At 41.2% G+C, this 22,300-nt stretch overlaps 1 protein-coding gene across 1 annotated transcript in view; it reads left to right on the plus strand.

Annotated features, from left to right (window-relative positions):
- Positions 1 to 22,300, plus strand: part of RGL1 (ral guanine nucleotide dissociation stimulator like 1) — a 79,023-nt gene that overhangs the window by 9,070 nt on the left and 47,653 nt on the right. Inside the window, exon 3 of the mRNA XM_082054809.1 lies at positions 17,381 to 17,589. Coding sequence (XP_081910935.1) covers positions 17,381 to 17,589 — 209 coding nt within the window. The remainder of the gene's footprint in view (positions 1 to 17,380; positions 17,590 to 22,300) is intronic.

Below are 22,300 nucleotides of genomic sequence, written 5' to 3' on the forward strand. Positions count from 1 at the left end.
TTGATAATGACCTTTTCTGAGACTTTTGCGATGATTTAATAATGTATTTGAATGACTGTCTCACACTGCATATGACCACAGATTTGGCTTCTAGGCACCTCTACAGTCACATACACTGGCAAGAAGCTTCTGTTGGAGAGTTCAGTCAGAAAAACATTACAAAAAAGTCTGTCTAACTAATCTGTATCCCAGTTAGGACCTAGAACATAACCTTTTATTTGACTTGAACAACGTGTCAGAAAAGAAGTGTTAGCTTGGATTTTTTTCTTTCCAACACTGACATCCTCCTAAGTATGAGTTGAGATTTAAATGGTGCCTGGAACCATCAGCATTTTTGGAACATGAAAAACCTCCAATTTTCTTTGGGCCTCCTCCTGCCGTCCTATGTGCCCTTCTGAGCCAGCTCTGTGATTTCTTTTTTATCTCACTCTCGGGTCTGGTCAGATGTAGTTTCCTGTGCAGCGCAGAGGCAAGGGCTTGGCTGATCTCTGTCCTCGCTGCAGCTTGCTGTTTTGACTCTTTATTTATAGCGTATGTTGGTCCCTTTTGGCTAAATCAGATTCTTTAGACCAAAATCCGGTTCCTGCAGCCTGTCCTGACTGCCCAGACCAAGGCCAGGGTGTAGTTCTGACTGTATGTTTGGCGGAAGGAGAAAAGCACTTCCCAAGGAGCTGACAGGATCTCTACAGAAACCAGATTGCCCTATTGCCCACTCTTAATGCTTTTCTATCCGAGGAACTGTTTTGGAGATGGAGAAGGAAGAAAGGTGGGGTGTGGTGACATTGATTTTTGCATGGTGGAAGATGCCTGTCTACTGCTGGACACCCACAAAGAAGATATATAGGAGATTTCAGAGGGAACGATGATTTTACCTCTAGACAGGTACATAGTTATCCAAAACAAAAAGCCTCGGCGTCTCATGCAGCTCGCTCCTTGGTTTTGAGTAGGCTGTTCCTTCCTGTCCTTTCCTTCATTTGTGGGCATAATAGTACCATAGCATCGTAGCCTTTATTAATGACTTCTTATGGAATATTTTTCTCCTTGCTTCCTGGTTCAGGCACAGATCTCTGCTCCAGGGACATCCCACATAGCACTCTTGGATGTGGTCATCAGATGGGTGAAGGCTGTGTGTCGAACAGACATTGAAAAATGAAACCTGAGCTTATTATGAGTTTTCAAATGCAAGTCTGAAAGGTGACTGTCTCTTACTTGCCCAGTTCAGAGTACGAAATGCATAATTAGAAGGGTCACTGGCTTTGTAGCACAGTGTCATGCTCTCAGTTGAGTTTAAAACCTCCCATTCCAAGCTGTCCAAGGGTGACAGGAGGGCAGCGCTTTAATCTTGCTGTGTTATTAACAGCGAGTCGAGGCTGTTGGATGCTCCTGTGAGGCCACACGGAAGCAGGGAGAGAGATGTCAGCAGCCTCCCTTCCTACGGGGCTGTGCAGAGGCATCTCTTGCTAATTATCCTCCTGTTAAGTGGGACAGCAAGAGGCAAGGGAGGCCTCTGGAGTGAATGTTGCTGGGGACCACACTGCTCTGGTTTTGCACTGTTTGCCTGTGACTGCGTTCTGGTGGTCTCACAACCAGCCTACTTATGTACAAAAACTTACATCTGGCACAGTTTTGGTTTACCTGGGACATGTAGGAATATAACGACATCCTGTGCTATAATTAGTATCCACCGGGAATTCCTCTGATAGCCAGGATGCCTTTTTAAACTGTTGTTCTTGGTAGAGGTTCTCCCTGAATTGTAGCATCTGAACTGTCTTCCTGCCAGCATCGCTGGATGGTACCTTGCTTGCTTTTTCAAGAAGAAATAAGTGAAAGGAATAACAACAAAAAAAATAAGCCTGCTCTGCAAAGAAACTGCTATTTTCCTTCTGAATGCTAGAAGATCTAGGTCACTTGTTCGGTTAAAGAAGTGTTGGCAAGGAATGTGGCTATGTGTCATTGGAAAGCCTAGGAGAAGCAGCATGCAAACTGGACTGAGATGCTGTAAGCAGAATAGCCCTGCAGAAACCATTAGTTTTACAGTTTTGGTTTTGATGTTTTCATTTAAGAAACAGGCCAAAGCATTGCGAGCACGTTAGTCACACTTGGATTTAAATTTAGCCTTGGTAAAGCTAATTAAAAAGATGTTTAGTGACAGTGTGTAAATGCATACATTAAACTTGCATCTTTTCCTACTGCTGTAGGAATCTGTTTTCTAAATGTATAGCTTCCTATAGCTGGCACTGTAAGGGGGTACAGCTGCGTGAAGAAATGAGCACAAAGTGACCAGATTGTTGCCTGGCCCCTTGAAGAAAACGGAGTTACCTTGTGTGAAAGGGGTGAATGGATGTTAACTCGATGTGAATCCTGTTCTTGCTTGTTGTTGGGTAGCCCAAGTCTAGTGTCTTGTAAACCAGAGGCAAAATGTGGTGTTTATCACCCCAGTAAGATAGTGTCAGAGGTTGTAAAACATTATGCATAAGACCTTTCTTATTTTTTAAACACCAGAAAAATTGAGTGTCCCTCTTGCATCTGAAATTTTATATTCTTAGGAGATTGCTCAGACAGCTGCAAAGCTGCTTTTATCCAGTGAATTTGGACTGGGTTGATAGAGCATTCTTTGAACACTGGGCTGATACTTCGATATGTTCCATTTGCAGACTTTTCTGTCTCTCCTCCTAGCTAACACAGGTGCTTCTAGACCTCATTCCTTAAGGGCAGAGCAGCTGACCAGGAGTTGTCTCCAGGGAGTTGTCGTGGTTTGTCCCTGCAGCCTTCCAGACCTTTTTTGCCCCTAATTTGCCCCCCAAATGCTCTATTTTCATGTTCAGTGGCCATACAAGCTCTTGAGAAGTGACTTCTAGTTCTTCATGGGCGGTACACTAGCATGTGAGTTTACATTTAGGGCCAAACTATAAAGTCTTCTTATGTTTTTACACCTGGAATAAGGATTTAATTGACATGTATGAGAATGTGTTTTGATGACTTTGTCGTTTTGGTGTTCTGTGGGGTTGTTGTTGTTAATAATGTTTTAAAGCTATAGTGGGGAATTCTGTGTTTTAGACATAGAAATCCATTTAGTGTTTGTGGAAATCACTCCCCCTTGGACCAAATGAGCTTGTGCTAGTGCCTGGATACAGCCGCACTGTAGTTCAGTTCAGCACCCCGCCACCAATCATTTAGGGACCTGAAGGAAAGTAAAAACATATTCAAGTGAGAGGATAATGATCTTGCATTCTTACAGCATCTTTCATCCAAATAAATTTCAAAGCACAGTCACAAATTTTCACCAGACAATGTGAAAGATGTTGTAATGTGACATAGAACAAAAGTATAAGATGGGTGAGGCTTAGAACCCAGCAGCAGAGCTTTTGCGTGGGAGTTGGTAGAATTCCCTTTTATTTGGAGAGGTGGGAAAGAGAGGAGAAAAAGTGGGTTTGGGACAATGTGACCTTTAAAAGGGTATTTTTTGAGGTTGTTGAAGAGATGAGTGTCAGAAAATGTTCTGGGGGAGGTGGATTTTCTGTCAGCGTTGCACGGTAATATTTATTTATCGGCTTAATAGTGTTATCACATGGATAGCTTCTCCACATGTGGGATACATGCCGCAAGGAGCAGCTGCTTAAGAATGCACAGCAGCATGTTGAAACAATTTAGGACCAGAAGTGAATTAGTTAAAACCACTTGGGGAGAAGACCTGGACTTCTGAGAGTCCAGAGTTCTGTGGAAGCATCTGCCCACTGTGCAACAGTAGTTGTGAAAACAAGCTCCACTATTAAGCTGCAGCGGGGAAGAGGGGAATGAATGAAGCTTAGAAAATACTAAGGAGGAGGTTACAGTGGCACCTCCCTTGCTGATGATGCTTGTCCCCCCATCTCAAAGATAAGAGAACTAGAAAAGGGATCCGCAGATGGAAGAAGATTGTCAGCATTTGAATATAGAGAAAAGGTGAGGACTGTTAAATTTGTGTTTTGGTGAATGAGGGTTCATGAGCAGGTTTAATAATAAGTGCACTTATTAAGTCTTCACAGGATTGAGGCTTGAGACTGGCAATGAATAGGAGGATATAGTGAAAGCATTTAAAACAATGAGTGGAGAAGGGACTTTATCTCCAGGGAGTGTTTGGTAGGTTTGAAAGCAAGGAGGAGGAAAAGAAATGTGTAATTTCACAGTGCCTGTGAGTAATCTGAAGGACTCAGTGCTGGAAGAAATAATTGAGTCCAATTGAGTCTAGAAAGCATTAGACATTTAAATAATAATGAGAACAAATGCAGGAATACTGCATGAGATTTAAAACACAAGACATGTAACTTTTTGTGATTTAGGTATAAAACAAACACCTTCTGCAGCTGAGAAGAGTCTTTCCCTTTAGACTGGTTATTCTGTGTGTTATGGGTGTTATTTGTGCACCTTCCTCTATAGCTTCTGGGCATTGTCAGAGGGGAAAACGTCTAGTTTAGTTTAAAATGACAATTATTATGTGTTGCTATTTATAAGCTTCTAGTTTCAATTTGTTTGCAGCAAATATTTAACAAGGCAGAATAAAATTGAACACAGGCACTCATAAAAGGAATGAGGAGAACTTTAATGTCCAGAAGATGTCAGGGCTATATTGCAAAATAGTATGGGAGTTTGTTTTGGGCCTGTTTTCCAGCAGTCCTGCAACCTCCTGCTGGTCGTAGAGAACTCTGGGTGCTCAAATCCGGCTTTTATTTTGTGTGTGTAAAACAAAAGTTTGCATCCTTGCTGTTTTAGACTCTGCAAATGTAGGAATTGGTGTGGGTTGCCCTTTGCTTTACCCCATTCAACTTCATAATAGCTGCTTTAAAAATCAGGCAGCTAGAACAGAGTATGGTTCTCTACATGTGGTCTCATCAGACCTTTTATGCAGTGGAAGAATAATGTCATTTGACTTGCTTTGGTACCCTTTATTTATACTTTGCAGAATTGTTTGCTTTTTGTTGCTGCTTCCAAGCATCGTGCTGAAAGATTTAATGTTCTGCCTCCTCTAACCCTTCAGATCTTTTCTCTGATCTGTGTGCCACAGTGTGACCTTTGAGGGTAGGACTTTCAACAGACTTTTTTGCTGGCCTCTTACATTTTTCTACATTTACTTGCAGGAGCCATCTGTTGCCCATCAGAGTGTAGCTGCCCTCTAACAGCTTTGGCAATCAAAATGAAACTTTGGCAGCCTCCACCTTCCATGTGAAGCTTTCTGTCACTTTGCACGGTAGCAATCGTTAACCTTTTGCTCTGTCAGGTTACTGGGTTACAGTCTGATGGAGTTTTTACTTGTTCCTCTTTGCCTCCAATTGGTGTCCAAATACCAATTTATGGCCAGAGTTTTGCAGTCGTCTCTGTGTAGCTCAGCCCTGCAATCAGTGCAAAAGCTGTAATACGGCAAACACCACCGAAATTTGTGGTGGTGGTCCCTTAGCTGCTGTTGCTCCACTTGTCTCCCATGGCCTCAAAATAATGTGAAATCCTCACTGAGAATAAACTGTTCACTGCATATGATATTGGGCACATGAATTATTATGTATGGAAGCCCTGCTTTGCCAGTTTGAGAACAATCGTGATACTGGGTTTAGAGCAAGTCAGGAGTCCTGTGTTCAGTATTCATTTGCTAATAAATCACCCGGTGGCTTGAACTGACCATCTTCTCTTCTGGGGGTTTTAATTTTCTCACCTGTAACATACTTAGTATTAATTTTGAGATTTAGTGATCCAAGGAGTGTAGAGGCAAACTGTTGTGCTTTTATATGACTGTATAGATTAAAACCTGTGACAGAGGAAACTTTCCTATTGTGGTGAACACGCAAGGAAAGTTCTGTGGCAGAACAAGATCCTCCTCGTAATGCCCTGACTTGGTTGTACAATGCTTACCATTGAAATTTTGGAGGGCAATATATCCTGCTGCTTGCCTTTTCTAATCCCTTCCCACTAATAAGGTGTAGGCATTTAAAATGCTTTTGCAGAGTGATCCTATTATGATATTTTATTATTTCATCTATTTTCCTCTTGCGTTCTTCCCAGCTTTTTGTTCCGAAAGCAGTTGAAGGGATTATTTTATTTTCCTCTTCCCACCCGCTCAGCTGCTTTGTACAGTTGCCTCTTTCCTTATGAAGGCTCAACCTTTTTCCCTGTCACTAGTTGTTTCTTCCTTTCTAGGGAGTCCATGGGCTCTTTGTGCAAGTAAAACATGTTTTTTTAATAAAGTAGTGTTTTCTATTGGAAGATCTCTGATCGAGCAATATGGAGTGAATGAGTGCTTTGAGATGTGTTTAAATTATCATAGCTATTGGGCTTCAAACTGGAGACTTGTATCTCATGTAGTAGCTTAGACTGATCTCAATGACTCCTTCTGACTTTTAAAAATCAGTGCTCTAAACTTTGAAGGATCATTATATCCTAAAGCAGAGACAGACTGTCATGTTAAAGAGCTGTCTAGGGTTTTATTGCCTCCTATACATAGCTAATGCTAATAATGCTAATACATAGCTATAGCTAATGCATAAACTTGTATAAAAGCCTGCATGCATTGAATTATACTGAGTCTCTGTTTTGACTCGAATCAAGTGCAGAATGTCCTTCAGCTGTTTATAGTATTCACCTGGATTAAAACTTACCAGATGAGGTTGGGAATTTTCAAAGCTTTGTTGGTGTTGGGATGCAAATGATAACTCAGTATACCCTTCAGGATTCACTGTTGTCTTTGGTGCAAAGAGATTAGTTAACTAAATGTTCCTGAGATGCATGAGAAAGTCAGTTTAAATATTACATGCAAGTACAACAAGAACATTATTATAAAGATACGCCTACACATCCTTTTGTCTGTTTGCTTGGTTTGTAGTAAACTTTGGTGCATTTTGTATTTGTAGAGTGTAAACCCTTTAGGGCAGGGATAGTGTCTTACATTTTGACGTGGCAGCCATTACGCTGCTGTTGGAAACATTTCATAAGTAACAATAACGTATTTCATTTGGAAATCAGATCTTCTGCTTTTGCATTCCTCCCATTGAGTGCTTTGGATTGATTCTGGCTGTGCTTTCAGTCTGCTGGCTCCCTGTAGCATGCAAAATGTGAATGCACTCTTGCACACTTACTTAAGTGATGAGGCTTGCATTTTTCTTTGTGCAAAAACAGTCGTGGTGTTCGGAAAACATCAGGTGGCCATAGAGTCAGAACAGGGCAGAGAAGAACAGAGGTATGCTCTTAACTCCTGAGGGGTAATTAAACAACAACTGGGAAAAAAAAAAAGACAGTAAACGTGGTCAATGTTTTATCTTGCAGCCTGACATTTTTTGCTCTTTCTTTCCCCCTTACTTGGAAGCTATACTTATTTTGTATTCTGACTCAATACTCCCACATAATTATGTGTGCGTTTTGATTTGTGTCCATCGCCTAAGGATTTAAGTTCCACTGCAACATAGCATTCTTAAACTGAAATACAAACGTCTGCGGCAGGTTCAGCGCCAGCACGAGCAACCCGTGCTGCTTTCCGCTGTGTCAGAAGAGATGGGGTGATGGCTTCAGGAAGGCAGTAACTTGTGTAGGGCTGCACTGTGTTTAGTTGCCATGTGCTTATGCAGTTTGTCATACAAAATGCAGATTTTTTTTTTTTTTTTGTCAGAGAAGATACCTATAGAATTGGCAAAGGGATGTTGCCATCAGAGATATGGTACATATAGACATATGTGGATTCACACATAGACGCTCCCTCTCCATATACGTGCACAGGAGAAGAATTCCAAGAGATTCTATAATCCGATCCACTGTAACATCTGGATAATATAGTAAAAATGCAGTTTGGCCTGAAGTAATGATTGAACTAAGATTTTTGGACTTTTTCAGCACTTCAATAAATGTTCAAGCTGGTAACTCTTAATATTAGGTAATATTAGGTTACTATTACTACTTTTTCTACTCAGGCCCCACCCTGGAGAGGTCTCTTGGCTTCAAAACAAAGGATAGGAAAAAGCACAGCCATTGTAGTGACATTTATAATGCAGTGTATGTATGTATTCATGCTGCAGTTGTAAAAATGGTTTACTTACTGCTACCCTGTTTCTTTTAGAAAAGATTTTAAAAGCTTGGCAATAGAGATTGCTCACAGTAATTATCATGAAACATGTAACAACATTTCCTGGATATTTTTTCTTCCACAAAAATACCTCGTGTTTCAAGTTCAGTTTATTTTAAAATCTGTATCGGTCTTCTGCCAAATATTTTCTCCTCTGTCAGAATGCATTTAATGTCCCTGCACCTACAATTTTATTTTCCAGCTATTCATAATATTTAAATCTTTCACTCTTTCCTTGTTGTTTACACCGAGCTCAGTAGCAGTTTACACAGATTTCCTGAGTCAGTCTAATTTTCATTTCTGTGTACTGTTTGAGCAAGCTTTACAGTGTGAAATGAAAGCCAGCAATACAATCAGGATGAATAAAACCATTTTGGGTTATGTAATGTGCATTCATACTACTGTTATGCAACAGAATTATTACTTGTGGCGTCCTTAAATCCATTTTGAGTTCAGCTATGTTGCCTGCTGTCTCACACAGGATTTTCTTTGTTTCTATTGACTGAGCAGAAAGTGATGATGCACCCCACAATTAAATTAAATTACATTCCTGGAAGGGGAAAAATAGTGTGACTTTTCACAGGAAAATCATCATAGTTTTTGACTACCAACAAAGCAGGTACTGCTGAAAAACGGTCTTTACATTTCCGAATGGTCAAAACCCAATTTTGTCATGTTGACCTATATTTTTCATAAAATGATGTGACCCTTGCCACATTAAATCTGTCAGACTGTGTTAGTGGTAATATCAGTCATCCCTTCTCTTTGCTATACTTGAGTGTTGATTAAAAAGTGACAGCGTATTTTGTTTTAGCATTTTTCATGAAAGCAGCATGGCAAATGGCTTCACTGAGCAGTGTTTCACAAACAAATTGTCTATAATAGCTTTCCTCTGGTGTTTCTGAGGCTGGATGCTGATTTGCTGTCATCTCAAAAATATAAGGATAATTGAGAATTTTCAGCTTCTGCGCAGGGGTGATGTTGTTGGGCTGATAGCATAGCAGTGTTAAGTGACATCAAAATTCAGTTGTACTGGAAATAATCCTGTGATGTCTAGCCCTGTGTCAAAATAATCAAGGGTTATACAACAAAATAGGGAATTAGGGACACGGGAGAGGCTGAAATATTGAAATTGTGTTTATGCAGTAACTGCAGCGTAAGCACTGAGGTGGATGGGACCAGGAGATGAGGCTTGGGACAGGGTTATATACAAAGATTGACAGACAACGCTTTTGATTTCAGGGCAGGCTATGGGCTACTTATGGGCTTGGACAATGGCTTGAGCAGCTGTATTTTGTGTGTCTGGGAGGATATTGATGGGGGGAAGGCTCCGATGTTGTAGGCCTTGAAAGTCTAGATTAGTTTGAAATAGGATAAAGTATTCTGTGTAGAGGCCACAGTGTTGTCACATGCCCTTGAATCAGGTAGCCTGACTTTTACTAGTTTATACAGCCTGCCTTGTATAAAGTTCTTTAATATTTGCATACAAAAGGAGTCCTGGAAGGACAAAACGTGACTAATATGTGCTTTTAGGACAGTAATTTAGCCTAAGCTGCCTAATCTATTGAAGTGAGCAAGGTAAGTTATTACTGTGCATGTTCATGTTTGAAATGCACTTAAAGGTGGGACGTTGACATGGCCTTAGCCCTTGATGCCATGTTTGCGGAGTTTAGTTAGCTCTTCTGGTGGAGATTTACAGACTAATAAGTAAATTCCATTATGTGTGTTCAACCTGGCTGCTTATAATGCATATCGGTGTGTCACGTTTAACAAAAATACCACCATGATTTTGGACAGCATTCTTTTTTTCAAAGTATTTTTTCATACCTGGGTTTGTACCTCTCTGGGTTTGCTTGCTGTGCCCTTAGTTGTTGGCTCGTGACAGCGTTCTGCAATCGCTCAGTACCAGTGCAAAAGCTTAAGGCCATGTCGAAGGTCTCTTTTGTGGAACGCTCTGATGTCCCAACCCAATATTAAGATCTAGACAGACTGGTATTGCGTGACACTGGCAGGTGACTCCTCCAAAGATGGAAAAATGGGTGAGGAGGAACTGGGGAGAAGTTTTCATTTTGGTAAGAGACGTTTTTTTTGTTGAGCTCCCAGCAGACCTCGTGAAGAACTGATCCATGATCTGGCCTTTTGAGCTGAACATATAGACTTATTGCAGTACTTTATTGAGGAGGTCGGTGTAAATCTGCCTGTCCATCGCTGGAGAAACTGAGGCACATGGACATCTCATATTTGGCCACCCAGGAGGCAGATATTACTGTGGCCTGAATTTCCCAAGTGCCAAGACTCTTTGAGGACATCCCAGGAGGGACGACTCTTCTTGCAAGAGTGTCATATGGACAGCAACACTCCCTACCATCTGCAGTTAACAAATATTCTGTTTTGTGCACCTAAAATGTTTTTGAAAAGAATTAAAATCTGTGAGCGGAGAAAATAGTTGCCCTTCTTGCAAAGGGCAGCCAGTAGTTCTGGCTAAACTTAGGGGTGGGCAAACCTATATTTGGCTGTGTAATTTGATTTGTCTGATGTTTTATAGGTATGGATTATATTAAATTCTGAGGTGTTGAACAGTGGGAGCATCCTGCTTCGTTATGCTGTGTTTTCAGATAATCATGATTGAGGTTTGCGTTCTGTGTGTAAATACGATATTTGTTGTGCAGTGAGCTTACACCAGTTAAGTAACTCCTCAGGTAGAAGCTGCAGTATATTTATAATTGTAATGTATAGTCAGGATTAGTGAAAGCTGTTTTAGAGTCAAGTGAAAGGTTTGAGCTGTCTGCCACCTTTTGCACTATTTTTCCTTGCTCAAGGCCCCTTGATTTCTCCTTTATGGTTCCCAGTAAGTAACTGGGCATGGGAACGATAAGCAGGCTTTGGCACCTCCCAGTGTCCAGGGCAGACTGGAAGCAGTGAGAGTGTGGGAAGGGAGGAAGAGAAGTTAAGAGAAGGGTTGTTAATAGGAACAGTAATTACTATTTACTGTTTCTGGGGCACAGGGGAACTGCCCCAACTGCCTCTTTCCGTCTCTTAGGGACCCTCTACAATCCATACCTGTAAAAGCTTTTATTAGTGTTGACAGTTAATCACTGACTGTTTTATGGAAGTCCAAAGACTTTGTATTTGTGGAGATACTATGTAACGCTTCCTTCATCTCCAGAAGTCAACATATTTTACCAAATGGGCTGATTTTACTGCCAAAATGGGTAATAAAACCTATTTCCTTGCCTTCATTCTGGTGCTGTACTCAGCTGTTTTTATTTACTGCTCAGTTTGGTGCTTGCACATTTTGATGTTGCTGCACACTGAATTGCTAAATTTTGCAGAGGTAATTCTCCTCTAATATAGAAGGGTTTTGGAAAGTTATTTAATATGGGGCACATTTGTCTGCTGGGTTAGAAGAGTGTATCTAGTAAATGTCATTTGATGGCAGCTGTTCCTCTAGCAATATAAGGTGCACATGACTAAGAGTCTTACCTCACTTACTAGTTTCTTTTCCTTGCTTTTATATTTTAAATTAGGAACTTGCTAAGCTTCAACGTCTGATCAAAACCACCACAAGGAATATTTGTACGTACTGACATATTATGAAAATAATATGTCCCTGGCACACTTATGAGAAAACAAAGGTTGTGGTGAATGGCGGAACTGTGAAACACGTCCAGAAAATGAAAAGGGTTTTAAGTAATCTGATGTTTCGGGTTCAGTTAACTCAATGAAGACAACAAGTCAGACAAGAAGAGGGTGGGAGGGCTTGTTTTGATTTTGTTAGAAGTCTTTCTAGCAAGACAGATGAGAGTCAGGATGAAGCAATGAGAGTGTAAGTGCATAGAACATACAAGATAGAGATGGAGATTTGGGGCTGAGCTGTTGAGTCAATTTTTGGTCTCTAAAAAAGTTTGTATGCTGCATAGCGAACCTCTCAGGGGACTTGATTTTTGCAGAATAATATCACTACATCGCTTTGCACAGATGCTTCTAAGAAGTGGGCTGAATTCCAGGAGGAATTTCTGTGTTCCCATAGCTAAATAAGTTCCATCATTTGTAAGAGGTGGACAATACCATTTCAATGTAGACGCCTTTGAAGATTCAGTTTCTTAATGCACTTGCTTAAACTCCTTTAGATGCACACATGGAGAGGTGCTGTGTAAATTAGGCTTTACTTTTGTTTTGATTCATTTGGAGCTGGTCCCACATAGTTCAGTGATATCCAAATGAGGCTAAATTTGCATAACTTGAGAAGGTGTGAGAATGCACAGCTCAGTGCCATGGTATGCCTGTTGTTTCTTATTTTCCCCAGAGAGGCTTTAAGTAGCTGCAAGGTGCCACAGTGAAAGGGTTCTAACTGAGCAACAACATTTGTGTAAGAGGCTTTTTTTTTCTGTACCTCTAAATCTGACCCACAGCTTTTGTTACTGTTTGTCAGCTCTTCAGACAGATACCAGCCAGGCTGTGAGCCCTAAGGATACGAGAAAATGAGAATGCCTTTTGTATAATGATCATGGAATTAACTGGTGCTGGAAACTCTGGGTTGCTGCCAAGAAAGGTTATTTATGTGGCAAGAATGGAAAGGAAAAGGGTGGAGCTTTGGAAATCCAGGAATACCCCTAGTTATCAGATCCTAGGAAAGAGCTCAAAGTTATTTTTGCTTCTGAGTTTGTTGCAGTCAACATGCGGAATTCTGATTTTTCAACAGCATCCAAAACGAGGAAACGGGAGTTAGTGAAGTGCAGAGAGCTCTGCGGAGAGCTCCATCGTAATTTGATTTCCAAGTGCACCGTGGGGTAAAAGCAGCCACTGCTGCAAAGGCAAATATCTGCACTTCCCGGGGTCTGAGGCTGCACCAGCTCCTGCCTCTGGCCACCCAAACCCTGCATGCCAAGCCACTGTTTCCTAGAGTGGAAGTTCTGCTTCAAATTCAGAGTCTTAAACTCTGCCAGGGGAAATTTAGGCTGGATATTAGAAAGCAATTCTTTACAGAGAGAGTGGTCAGGCATTGGAATGGCTGCCCAGGGAGGTGGTGGACTCGCCGTCCCTGGAGGTTTTTAAACTCAGATTGAACATGACACTTAGTGCCATGATCTAATAAATGGACTAGAGTTGGACCAAGGGTTGGACTCGATGATCTCTGAGGTCTTTTCCAACCCAGTCGATTCTGTGATTCTGTGATCTCACGCGAGCTGTTTTCCAGGCTGAGAGTCCTGCAGATTGGAGAAGGAGGACAGAGAGTGCGGGATGCGAGGCTCTTAAACCCTGCCAGCCCTGCAGAACTGATGGCAGGAGGGAGTGTGGACGGGATCCTGCCCTACCAGCACTTGAAATACTTGTGACTTTGTTTGATAAGCCCAGACCGGTGACTTGTCTTTCTAACATGCGCTATGATGTGGTGTTGTTAGTGCAGAATTACCACTTTTCATAGTCTGTTTTGGTTGTTTCTAATGGTCATGGGGTGTGGATGGGGGGAGTCAGCACAATGTGCGCAAGTTTGAGTCAGTTCAGCATGATTGTCAGCTGCCGTGGGGTTTATCTCTCCATATACCTATGGGACGATCTTCCTTACTTTTGAGCGGAGCAGGCTCAATTATAAAGCTCATTGTGATCTTTGTTGGAAGGAAACACTACATGAAATAAATTGTTAATGTCTTTGCAGCTGGTCTTTACAAAAATACTCGACTAAAGTGGAGTCTTACGTAGCATCTTGAAGACATAAGTTCTGTGTGTTTTTGCCATGGAATCTGATTGTTCTTCAAAGAACTTTTTGTTTTATCTGTCTTGCTGCTTTCTTTAGGTGATGTATGACTGCATGTTAAACGAAAGATACCTTAAGTTTTTCTTCTCTCAGAGTGATGTCATGGATGCTTTTGAAGCTTAATTGTTCCATTATGTGATTTCCCCCCCTCGAGGTTGAGTGTAGTTCTTAAAGGCTTATGCTGGAGAGCCTATGTGTAAGGAAACAATATTGAAAAAATAAGGGCAGAATCACAAAAAGCATCTTATTCCAACTTTCAGAAGGGTAAAGCTGATTCACATTTAAACAAACAGTGAAATGAAGCTGTCATTCTTAATTAGCGTGCCTTCATTTTAGTTAACTGACAAGTTAATGCAATTTAGGCAGTTTTATTCCAGCACAGGGTGTCTGTCCAGTAAGTTAATAAAAACAGGTAGAGTGGAAAGCTCCCCATCTGGAAAAGCTGTAAGTTTCAAGGAAAGTCAAAAGCATTTAAAAAGATCAGTCAAAGTCAGGCAAAATGGAATTTAGGAGACTCTAGTTGGTTAGGAGTTTTTGAAAATTATTTTGCAGCATTTCTAAACAGAACAAACCTTTAGTAAAGGGATAATGTTTTAAATGACTAAGCCTGAAGAATATTTACCTGCTTTACTTATTGTTCATCCCAGTTGTTTCAGTATTTTTCCAGTCTGCCTCATGAAAAACAATTACATTGATTTCATTCCATGATTCTCACTTGCAGAATCTCAGAAGATAATATTTGCATTGGAAAAAAAACGCACAGCAGTGTTTTTTTGGGTAAAAGCAATTATTTCCAGTGATACTTCTGAAGTAACAACTACAACTATTTGGATAGCAGCCTATTTTTGTACTGTTGTGAATTTGAACTATTCTTTTTGCCGTGAGTCTTGACTCCCTCTTGCTGGCATGTATCATTAACTTGGGAGATGGTGGAGTTTATAATCAATATATAATCCCATTGCAGGTTAACAGACGTTGTTTGTACCTTTGGCCCACGCGGCTGTGGGATCGGATCTGTATTTTGGCTGTTAAACTGAGGGCAGTACGTGGCAACTTGGGGCCATGTGGAGGTTTTCCTTTATTTTCCTGCCATTGGTAGGCAAAACAGCCAGAGATCTTGCCGAGAAGGACTGATAGGAAATGGAGATTGTGATATCGGTGGTTCAGGAGCCAGCGTGTGCAACGTAAGGGCAGGACGGGAATTGTAACCGGCTCAGAACCAAATCACAGCTCCCTCAGCATCTGCAGCTGGGCCTGGGGTCGGTTTGTGGCTGAAGGAACTTCTTATCCTGAATACTTTTTAGTCTGCGTAGAGCTCTCCTGTTTCGCTGTCAATGTGGGTAAGGTTTTGCGCTGTATAGCTGTAAGACGATCACCTTAAAAGAGAGTGGGCCCCTCTGAGGGTAAAGCGTTGCAGGGGATTGGTAAAGATGTTAGAATGACACTGGATCAGTACTTGCACAGCCTGAGAAAATAAGGGCTTGCAGGAATATACCTTTGTTCAATCTTCCTACATTTGCTTTTGAAAGATGCTGTCTATCTGGTAGGAAGCTATTTGGTCATCAGTTACGCTTGCAGATTATCAAGGCTATAATCTGTTGCCTGAAAAATCAAAGTGGGACTGTTTAAAAAAAACATAAAATAGACTATATAATGCCATATCCATTTCTTTATTTTTAGCATTGCAGAGGACCAATAAAACCTTACTGAAACCCTGAGATGTTGGGGTCTAGCCTCTCTGTTACACTGCTGGACACAGTGTTGAAGGAGGCGGAGGGAAGGAGCTGGGACAGCCTTTTTTTGTTGTTTTGATGCACAAACCGCTGCAAAACTTCTGCTGGCTTTAATTGATACCCGGTAACAGTGATCGCCGTGTGCCTGTCAAAACTTGCAAAGAGCTTAAGGCACCTCTTTTAATAGCAGTAGATACAGTATTCCTCTGAGCAGACAACACAAAAGCAAACATGAAATCTCTTTAGCCTTTGGGCAGCCTGGTTGTGTCAGTGAAGGGATGGCCTCTTGATTAAATCCAGACTGAGCAGTTTCCTGCTCACAGGCAACTCAGCCCACAGTGTCTTACTCAGAAAGTCTGTTATTGAGCTTGTCTGCCAAGTCCTTTTTCCTTTTAAACTTGCAGGCAGAATTGCTAAGATAATACAAACAATCCTTAAAAGTATCCTAAAATGATTTCTAGCAGTTTAATGCTTTGCTGACAAACTCTGTTTTAGATTTTCAGGGTTTGGGGTTGTTTTTTGTTTTGTGTCTTCCACAAAGCTGACGTTCTCTAAACATGATGTCTTGGGGAAGTTGCAGCACGGAAAATTTTGCTCATGTATCAATCCTGGAAGCAGGTTCACGATCACATCAGAGAATGAGTGGTTTTCACACACAGAGTAGAATATGGCCCTGACTCAATATATTGTGAGTGGGGCAATCTGCTGGATAGAAAATGAACAGTTACATACAGTGGTGCAGACTTTCTTCCCTGTTTGGCAGCAGTTGTGTGGTATAACTAGTGATTTTCAAAAGTACATTTTAATTGTGAGATGAAAAGTCAGCAAGAAAAATTTAGTTTGCTTGTTTTTCTGAGCAAGTTTTGCCTAGGAAGGAAAATATAGCAGTGGTAGTGACATATCCTTTTAGTGTTTCTGTAATGTTGAGGTCATATATAATTCCGTATGCATATGTAAGTCAGGTATATAACAAATTACCTTTAAAACAGCCACAAGGTCTGTGGAGTGAAATTTTGCAAGTTACTCTGGTGCAATCCCATCCATTGCCTGTGGGGTTGCGTTGGGGTAACAGGGGGTTTGCTGCAGTAGTTAGTTCTGTGCATCACCTTGTCTATTTATAAAAGACATTAACGGGTTCATGGCACGAGACCAGCTTACCCCGTCTGTAACTCCACAGTCTGTTTAAAGAGATGGAAATTGTCTTACAGCTTGTTTGCCCTGTACAACACCACCCCCAAACCATCCATTTGCTGGAAATATTGTGCCAAATGGAAATGTTACAACGGCACGTTTGCAAGATGCCTTTGACACCCTTCTTACAAAAGTATCATTATATGTTTCACATCTGAATGTATTCATGACCTGAGGTTCTGGGGGGCAACCCTAAGGTGATATTTTTAGCAAAGGAATTGCAAGTGCTGATGCTAAAGCTGTGATCAGTATTCGTGTTCGTTCAGAAGTTAAGTGAGGTGCTGAATTACCTCTGTTGTTCCCTCTAGTAATGTTATTCTTTGTAGAATAATGGATTTTCTTTTAGGTAATAACATATGGTGCTATCACAAGATAACTTGATAGCAATTGGACTATATAATATTTTGTGGAGAATGTCAGAGCAATTTCTTAAAGATAAACTCATTAAAAGCCTCCATTGTTTGATACAGCATTTGGAGAGCCAAAAGACAAAATTGTTTACTAGCTAGAGATGGACTGTTCCTGTGAAAAGATGGAGTTGAATCTGTGGTTCATTGTGCAAGCTGTGTCAGGGCTCTGGCTTCTGTCTGAGTTTTGTGCTTTGTTTTTGTTTCCACTTTGTAGGCTGAAGGGGACCAGTTACCTCCAGAACACACTGTCAGCCAGTACGAGACGTGCAAGATCAGGACCATAAAAGCTGGAACTTTGGAGAAACTTGTGGAGAACCTTCTGACGGCTTTTGGGGATAATGATTTTACGTACATCAGCATCTTCCTCTCCACATACAGGGCTTTTGCTTCCACCAGCACAGTCTTGGAACTGCTCCTGGACAGGTAAGAGCTGGGACAGAGTGGAAACTGAACCATCATTTATTATACATGACAAGGGGATGTTGACAAGAATTTCTTCCACTACTTTTAGTGGACATGGAGTTAATAACCTGATGGACGGAGGTCAAGAATTCTGCAAAATTCAGGATTTCAGCATAAATGCACAATGTGTAAATGCACGCTGCCCACATCCCAACTCTTATTAAAGCTTAAGCACCAGGTGGGGAAAGTATGTGGGGTCTGACTGCTAAGGAACTAAACTGGGACCGACACAAGAAAATCAAAACAGCTTCTCCCCTAAAACACGCAGAATGTGTGGGCTGCAGAATCATTCCTGTTATGGAATAGATTCCTACTTTTTGCTGGATACTGCTATTTTCAGACCTAACTCTCCTGTTTGGGGGCTGCTGATTTGAAACGGGGATTGTACCAACATAAGAAAGAATTCACCATCCCCTTCCGGTACTTCACATGAACATGCAGTCATAAATTTTTGCAGATAGCACAACAAACACTTAATGTTATAAGAATAGCTTTTATGGTAAGACTGTTAAGTCATATCTGTTGTATCTGTATAAATGCTTAGAACCCACAATGTTAGTTTTCTCACCCTAAATCCTGACTGAGACATGGCTGGGTCAGAGGTGATCTTATTCTGGGAGAATCGTATTTATTGCATTTTCAAAATCAAGTGATGGAGACATGAACAGTTATTCTGGCACACGGTCATCAGAACAGAGAAGTAGCATAAGAACTCGTAGGTGAATGGGTGATTCTCTACCCCCAAGTTTTGGATTCTGTGTTTTGGACATGCGTATCTTGGAAGAATAAAAAAGGAAAGGGCACCACATCTGCGTGGGTTCTAGTAGCTTTGAAGAAGGGCTGACTTGCCAAGTGACAGCGTGTCATGAGAACCTCTTGCTGCTATAAGCATGTGAATTGCCAAAGAGCCATAAATTTATAGGCGAAACTAATAGTTCTATGCATAGACGTCATTTCAGCCAGTAATACTTCATGTATGATTTATTTTACTTACTTTTATAAAGATACATTTTTAACAGAAAAGCCTTTGCAAGGATGCTTTGCCTGAAGGGGCTGTTTGAAATACCATTCCCCTACCAGCACAGGTTTTGTTGCTCTGTGTTGGTGGGTTGCCAGGCTGCTCTTTTAGGGTTCTTGTGTATTAATTGAAGTGTGTCTGGGGAAATTTTCTTTCTGTAATCAGTGAGGACTTGTGAGTAGATCACATAATGTGAATCAGCCAGTCAAAGACGGCTCTAAACTTGACGATACACAGCTTGCATTTTGATTAAAGGCTCTTAAGTTGTCTTAGGACAACATATTTTGTCTTAAAGTACATTCTTATATTTAAATGCCCAAAAGGCATCTTTATGTGCGTTCTCCACCCAGTTCAATGTAGATTTTTAGTAGTTTCCATTCTGATTTCTCTCTTACTGAGATACTTCAGTAATGCAAATAAATCTCCCACCTGAGACTGTGACCTCATTTTCCGAATCGCTGTACGAACATGCCTAGAATTGTTGGCAGCAGCCTCCACCCTGAAGACCCTCTACTGTCAATAGATGATAAAGAAAACCAGTGAGAGGAACAGGCTGCGATGCAGATACTTGGGAGGAGTGTATTGAGGCAAAGAGAGAGTAAGGGTTTAACTCATAGTGACAATTTTGGAGTTCAACCTGGGTTTTCACATGGCCATAGTTCTACACATCCATATCTGGTTGGTTTTTGCTGTCCTCAGGAGACAGAAGACTGTTACGCAAAGACAATATATTGCACTGATTTAATTTGTGTAGTTATAAAAGATCCTGTGTATCTGACAAGCAAGTTTAGAATCTCCTATCAAATCTTTGAAGCTGAGTGCTCACCGAAGTGATGCTGTTGGAGGAAGGTTCTTGGCGCTGGGAGGCTGCCTTGGGCCCTGGGTACTGGGCTGGCTCTGGTCGCTGCAAAGCCCTGGGGCAGGACTAGGAAAGGGCTATTGGAGCTGTTGGGCTGTTCTGTGTTTTTTTGTGGTTCTGCAGGATGAGCTGGGACATGGGAAAGCACTTCCAGCTGCGGTGTCCCTGCTACTGCTTCTTCCCCTTTGCCACTTCACAGGGGACATCGCTCTCCAGAACTGTCAATTCAGCCCTTCAATGACTCCTACAGTAATTATATCTCTCTGTGTAATTGAGGACTGAAGCATTTGAAATTTGGGGTTGAGGCCAAAGGGGTCATCCATTGAAGCAACAATCTGTCTTGCAGTCAGTTTTTGGGTTTGATTTGTTTGTGGTGTTTCAGCCACTAAAAGGTTCAAAGTCTGTTACGCTGCACTGTTATAAGGATGATGAAAAAGTCTTTTGGGAATCTTGCTTTTGCACTGAAGTTTGTAGAGTCCTTTAGGTAAGCAATTCTGTTTTCTTCCCATATTTTCCCCTAGTGAAAAGAGTCATAGCAACCTAGAAATAGAAACGTACAAAGTTAGTGGAACATTGAAGTTATAAAATCGGATGCTTGAAGATCAGAAATTTGAGAGGGGGAAGAACTCAACATCTTTATGAAGTTCATGATTGTGGGTTTTAGTTGCTACTTCTGCATTGTCTTCTTTAATGTGCTGTAATAATGACAGGATTTTAAAAACAGCCTGAAGAAGGTAATTACTCATTCTCTGAGAATCATTGGTCTTGAGACACCTGAACTCCTTGGGTTCCTGCAAAAACGCCAACTCCATGCACTAAAGGTTTCTGTCAATTGTATAGCTGGTGCAATTTAGCACAGTTAAATCTGCAATTAAGTTCTTAGTATTTTCATATCTGGGAATTACATCTGTGATATTACAGTTGGATGGCAACACAAAGGAAGGGGCAAGTCTGACTTACGAGTTTCCTCAGCAGTGTACCAGAGGAGACAAAACCGGCCTGGATTGGAAAAGAAATGGAGCAGCCAGGAGTAACTCAGCATTTAAATCTGTGATTAGCCAGGTAATAACGGATTTCATTCACAGCTGCTGCTTTTCCTGAGAACGTTTCTTTTTCAAAATGAAAGGCAAGTGCCCAGGCTGAGGGGTTTGCTACCATCTATGAACCAGGAGCTGAGCGTTACCTGGAACTTCTCCTGTAGGCTTTTCCAAATGTACATGACCCTCAGGAAGTCAGCCCTGTCCTCCTCCTCTGATGCCGCTTTAAAGAGATGAAGAAGTCAGAAGAGGGCAAGAGAACACAGGGGAAAACTCTCCATAGAACGGAACTTTATTTTTCTAAGCCTAATTCCAATCCTACTGGCTTGTGTACCTCTCAGAGCAAGTTCTAACGTCTCCTTCAGAGGAAGGGCACGTTGACCTTGTCAACGTTATCCCCAGCCTTTGGTAATAAATGGTAGAATCCACAGGAAATCCGAGGAGGTCACTGCTTCCTTCCCCCTCACAAATCTTAGGAGTGTCATGTTCAAGAATCCATGGATGTTTCTCTTGGCTTTTCGAATATCATGGATGATCTAGAATTTTATGGCTCGAGACATAATATAGATGAAATTTAAGCTATAAAAGTAAGAATGATCTACGTGCGGCTGTGGAATATGGACTTGTGAAGAAGAACAGATGTTATAAGGAAAAATAAAAAAATAAATGGATAGTAATTGAATTAAGCCAGCTTAGTTTTCATGTCTACGTTAGTGTAGAGTAAGTAGCAAATAGTCTGCGTTTTTGCAACTTTCTCATTAGTTGTACTTGTTAATAATAACAGTACAGAGACTGAAGTGGGTATCAGCGCATAATCTGTGTTTTATAAGTGCTTATATTTTGTTTTCCAGTGAAGTAAAAAAACAATGAAAAGGGCAATCTCCTAAAAAAGCAAGTAAGATTTTGACATTAGTTGTCCATGTTAGTTTCATGTGAAAAGCTTGAGCCCCTTTTCTTATTCTTGGTGACAGAGCAGGATTGTGGAGTAAGGGGACACTTGCGATTGGCAGTTCTGAGCTCTTGTCATTTGGTCCAGGCAGAACAGTGATGTGGCCAGATCAAAAAAAAAAAGCATTTCATCTTTTTACAGGTGAGCAGCTCCTTGACACAGAGTAGGAGGAAAGAGCATCTGCATCTCCCAAGATGTAGGATACATATTTTTGTAGGAAAGTACACACTGACAAACTTCCCCCAAAATCTACATGTGTGGAAGCTGGATTCCCCTTAAGTCCAGTGCATTCAGTTGATGTTGGATTTGCTGCGGATACACCCCACGCCGAGTGCTGCAGAATTGTCTGATGTATACATTAGACGTACACAAATTCAGATTAAACAAAGAGAGACCTGGGACCCTTGGAAAACTGTCCAGGAAAGATCTGGATGTATTGTACCTTGTGGGGAGACACCTGTCAGTCATTTGGTGTGATCTGCAGAGTATCCTCTACAAGCATTAGTTGAGTTTTGGATATGAAACATTTATTCTGTCCAAAAAAGGTGAGATGCTTTTCCCTGAGTGACAGAGGCAAAAAAAGGCAGATCCTTTATTTAACAGAAACTAAAGCGTTAGGGCAGGAAAAAATGATCTTTTAGAAGGTTTGAATAATTGCAAATAACGCGTGCTTTTGTTAAATTAGTTCACACTGTGGTGAGGTTTTGTGACTCCTCTTCATGTGACATCAGAAAGCAGCGGGAATTTCTCGCAAAGCCAAACACGTGTGGCTTTGGTTACGGCACCATTGCAGGGTGCTGGTCCTTGGG

The sequence above is a fragment of the Streptopelia decaocto genome, assembly GCF_964273445.1.
Source record: "Streptopelia decaocto genome assembly, chromosome: 5".
Lineage (NCBI taxonomy): Eukaryota > Metazoa > Chordata > Aves > Columbiformes > Columbidae > Streptopelia > Streptopelia decaocto.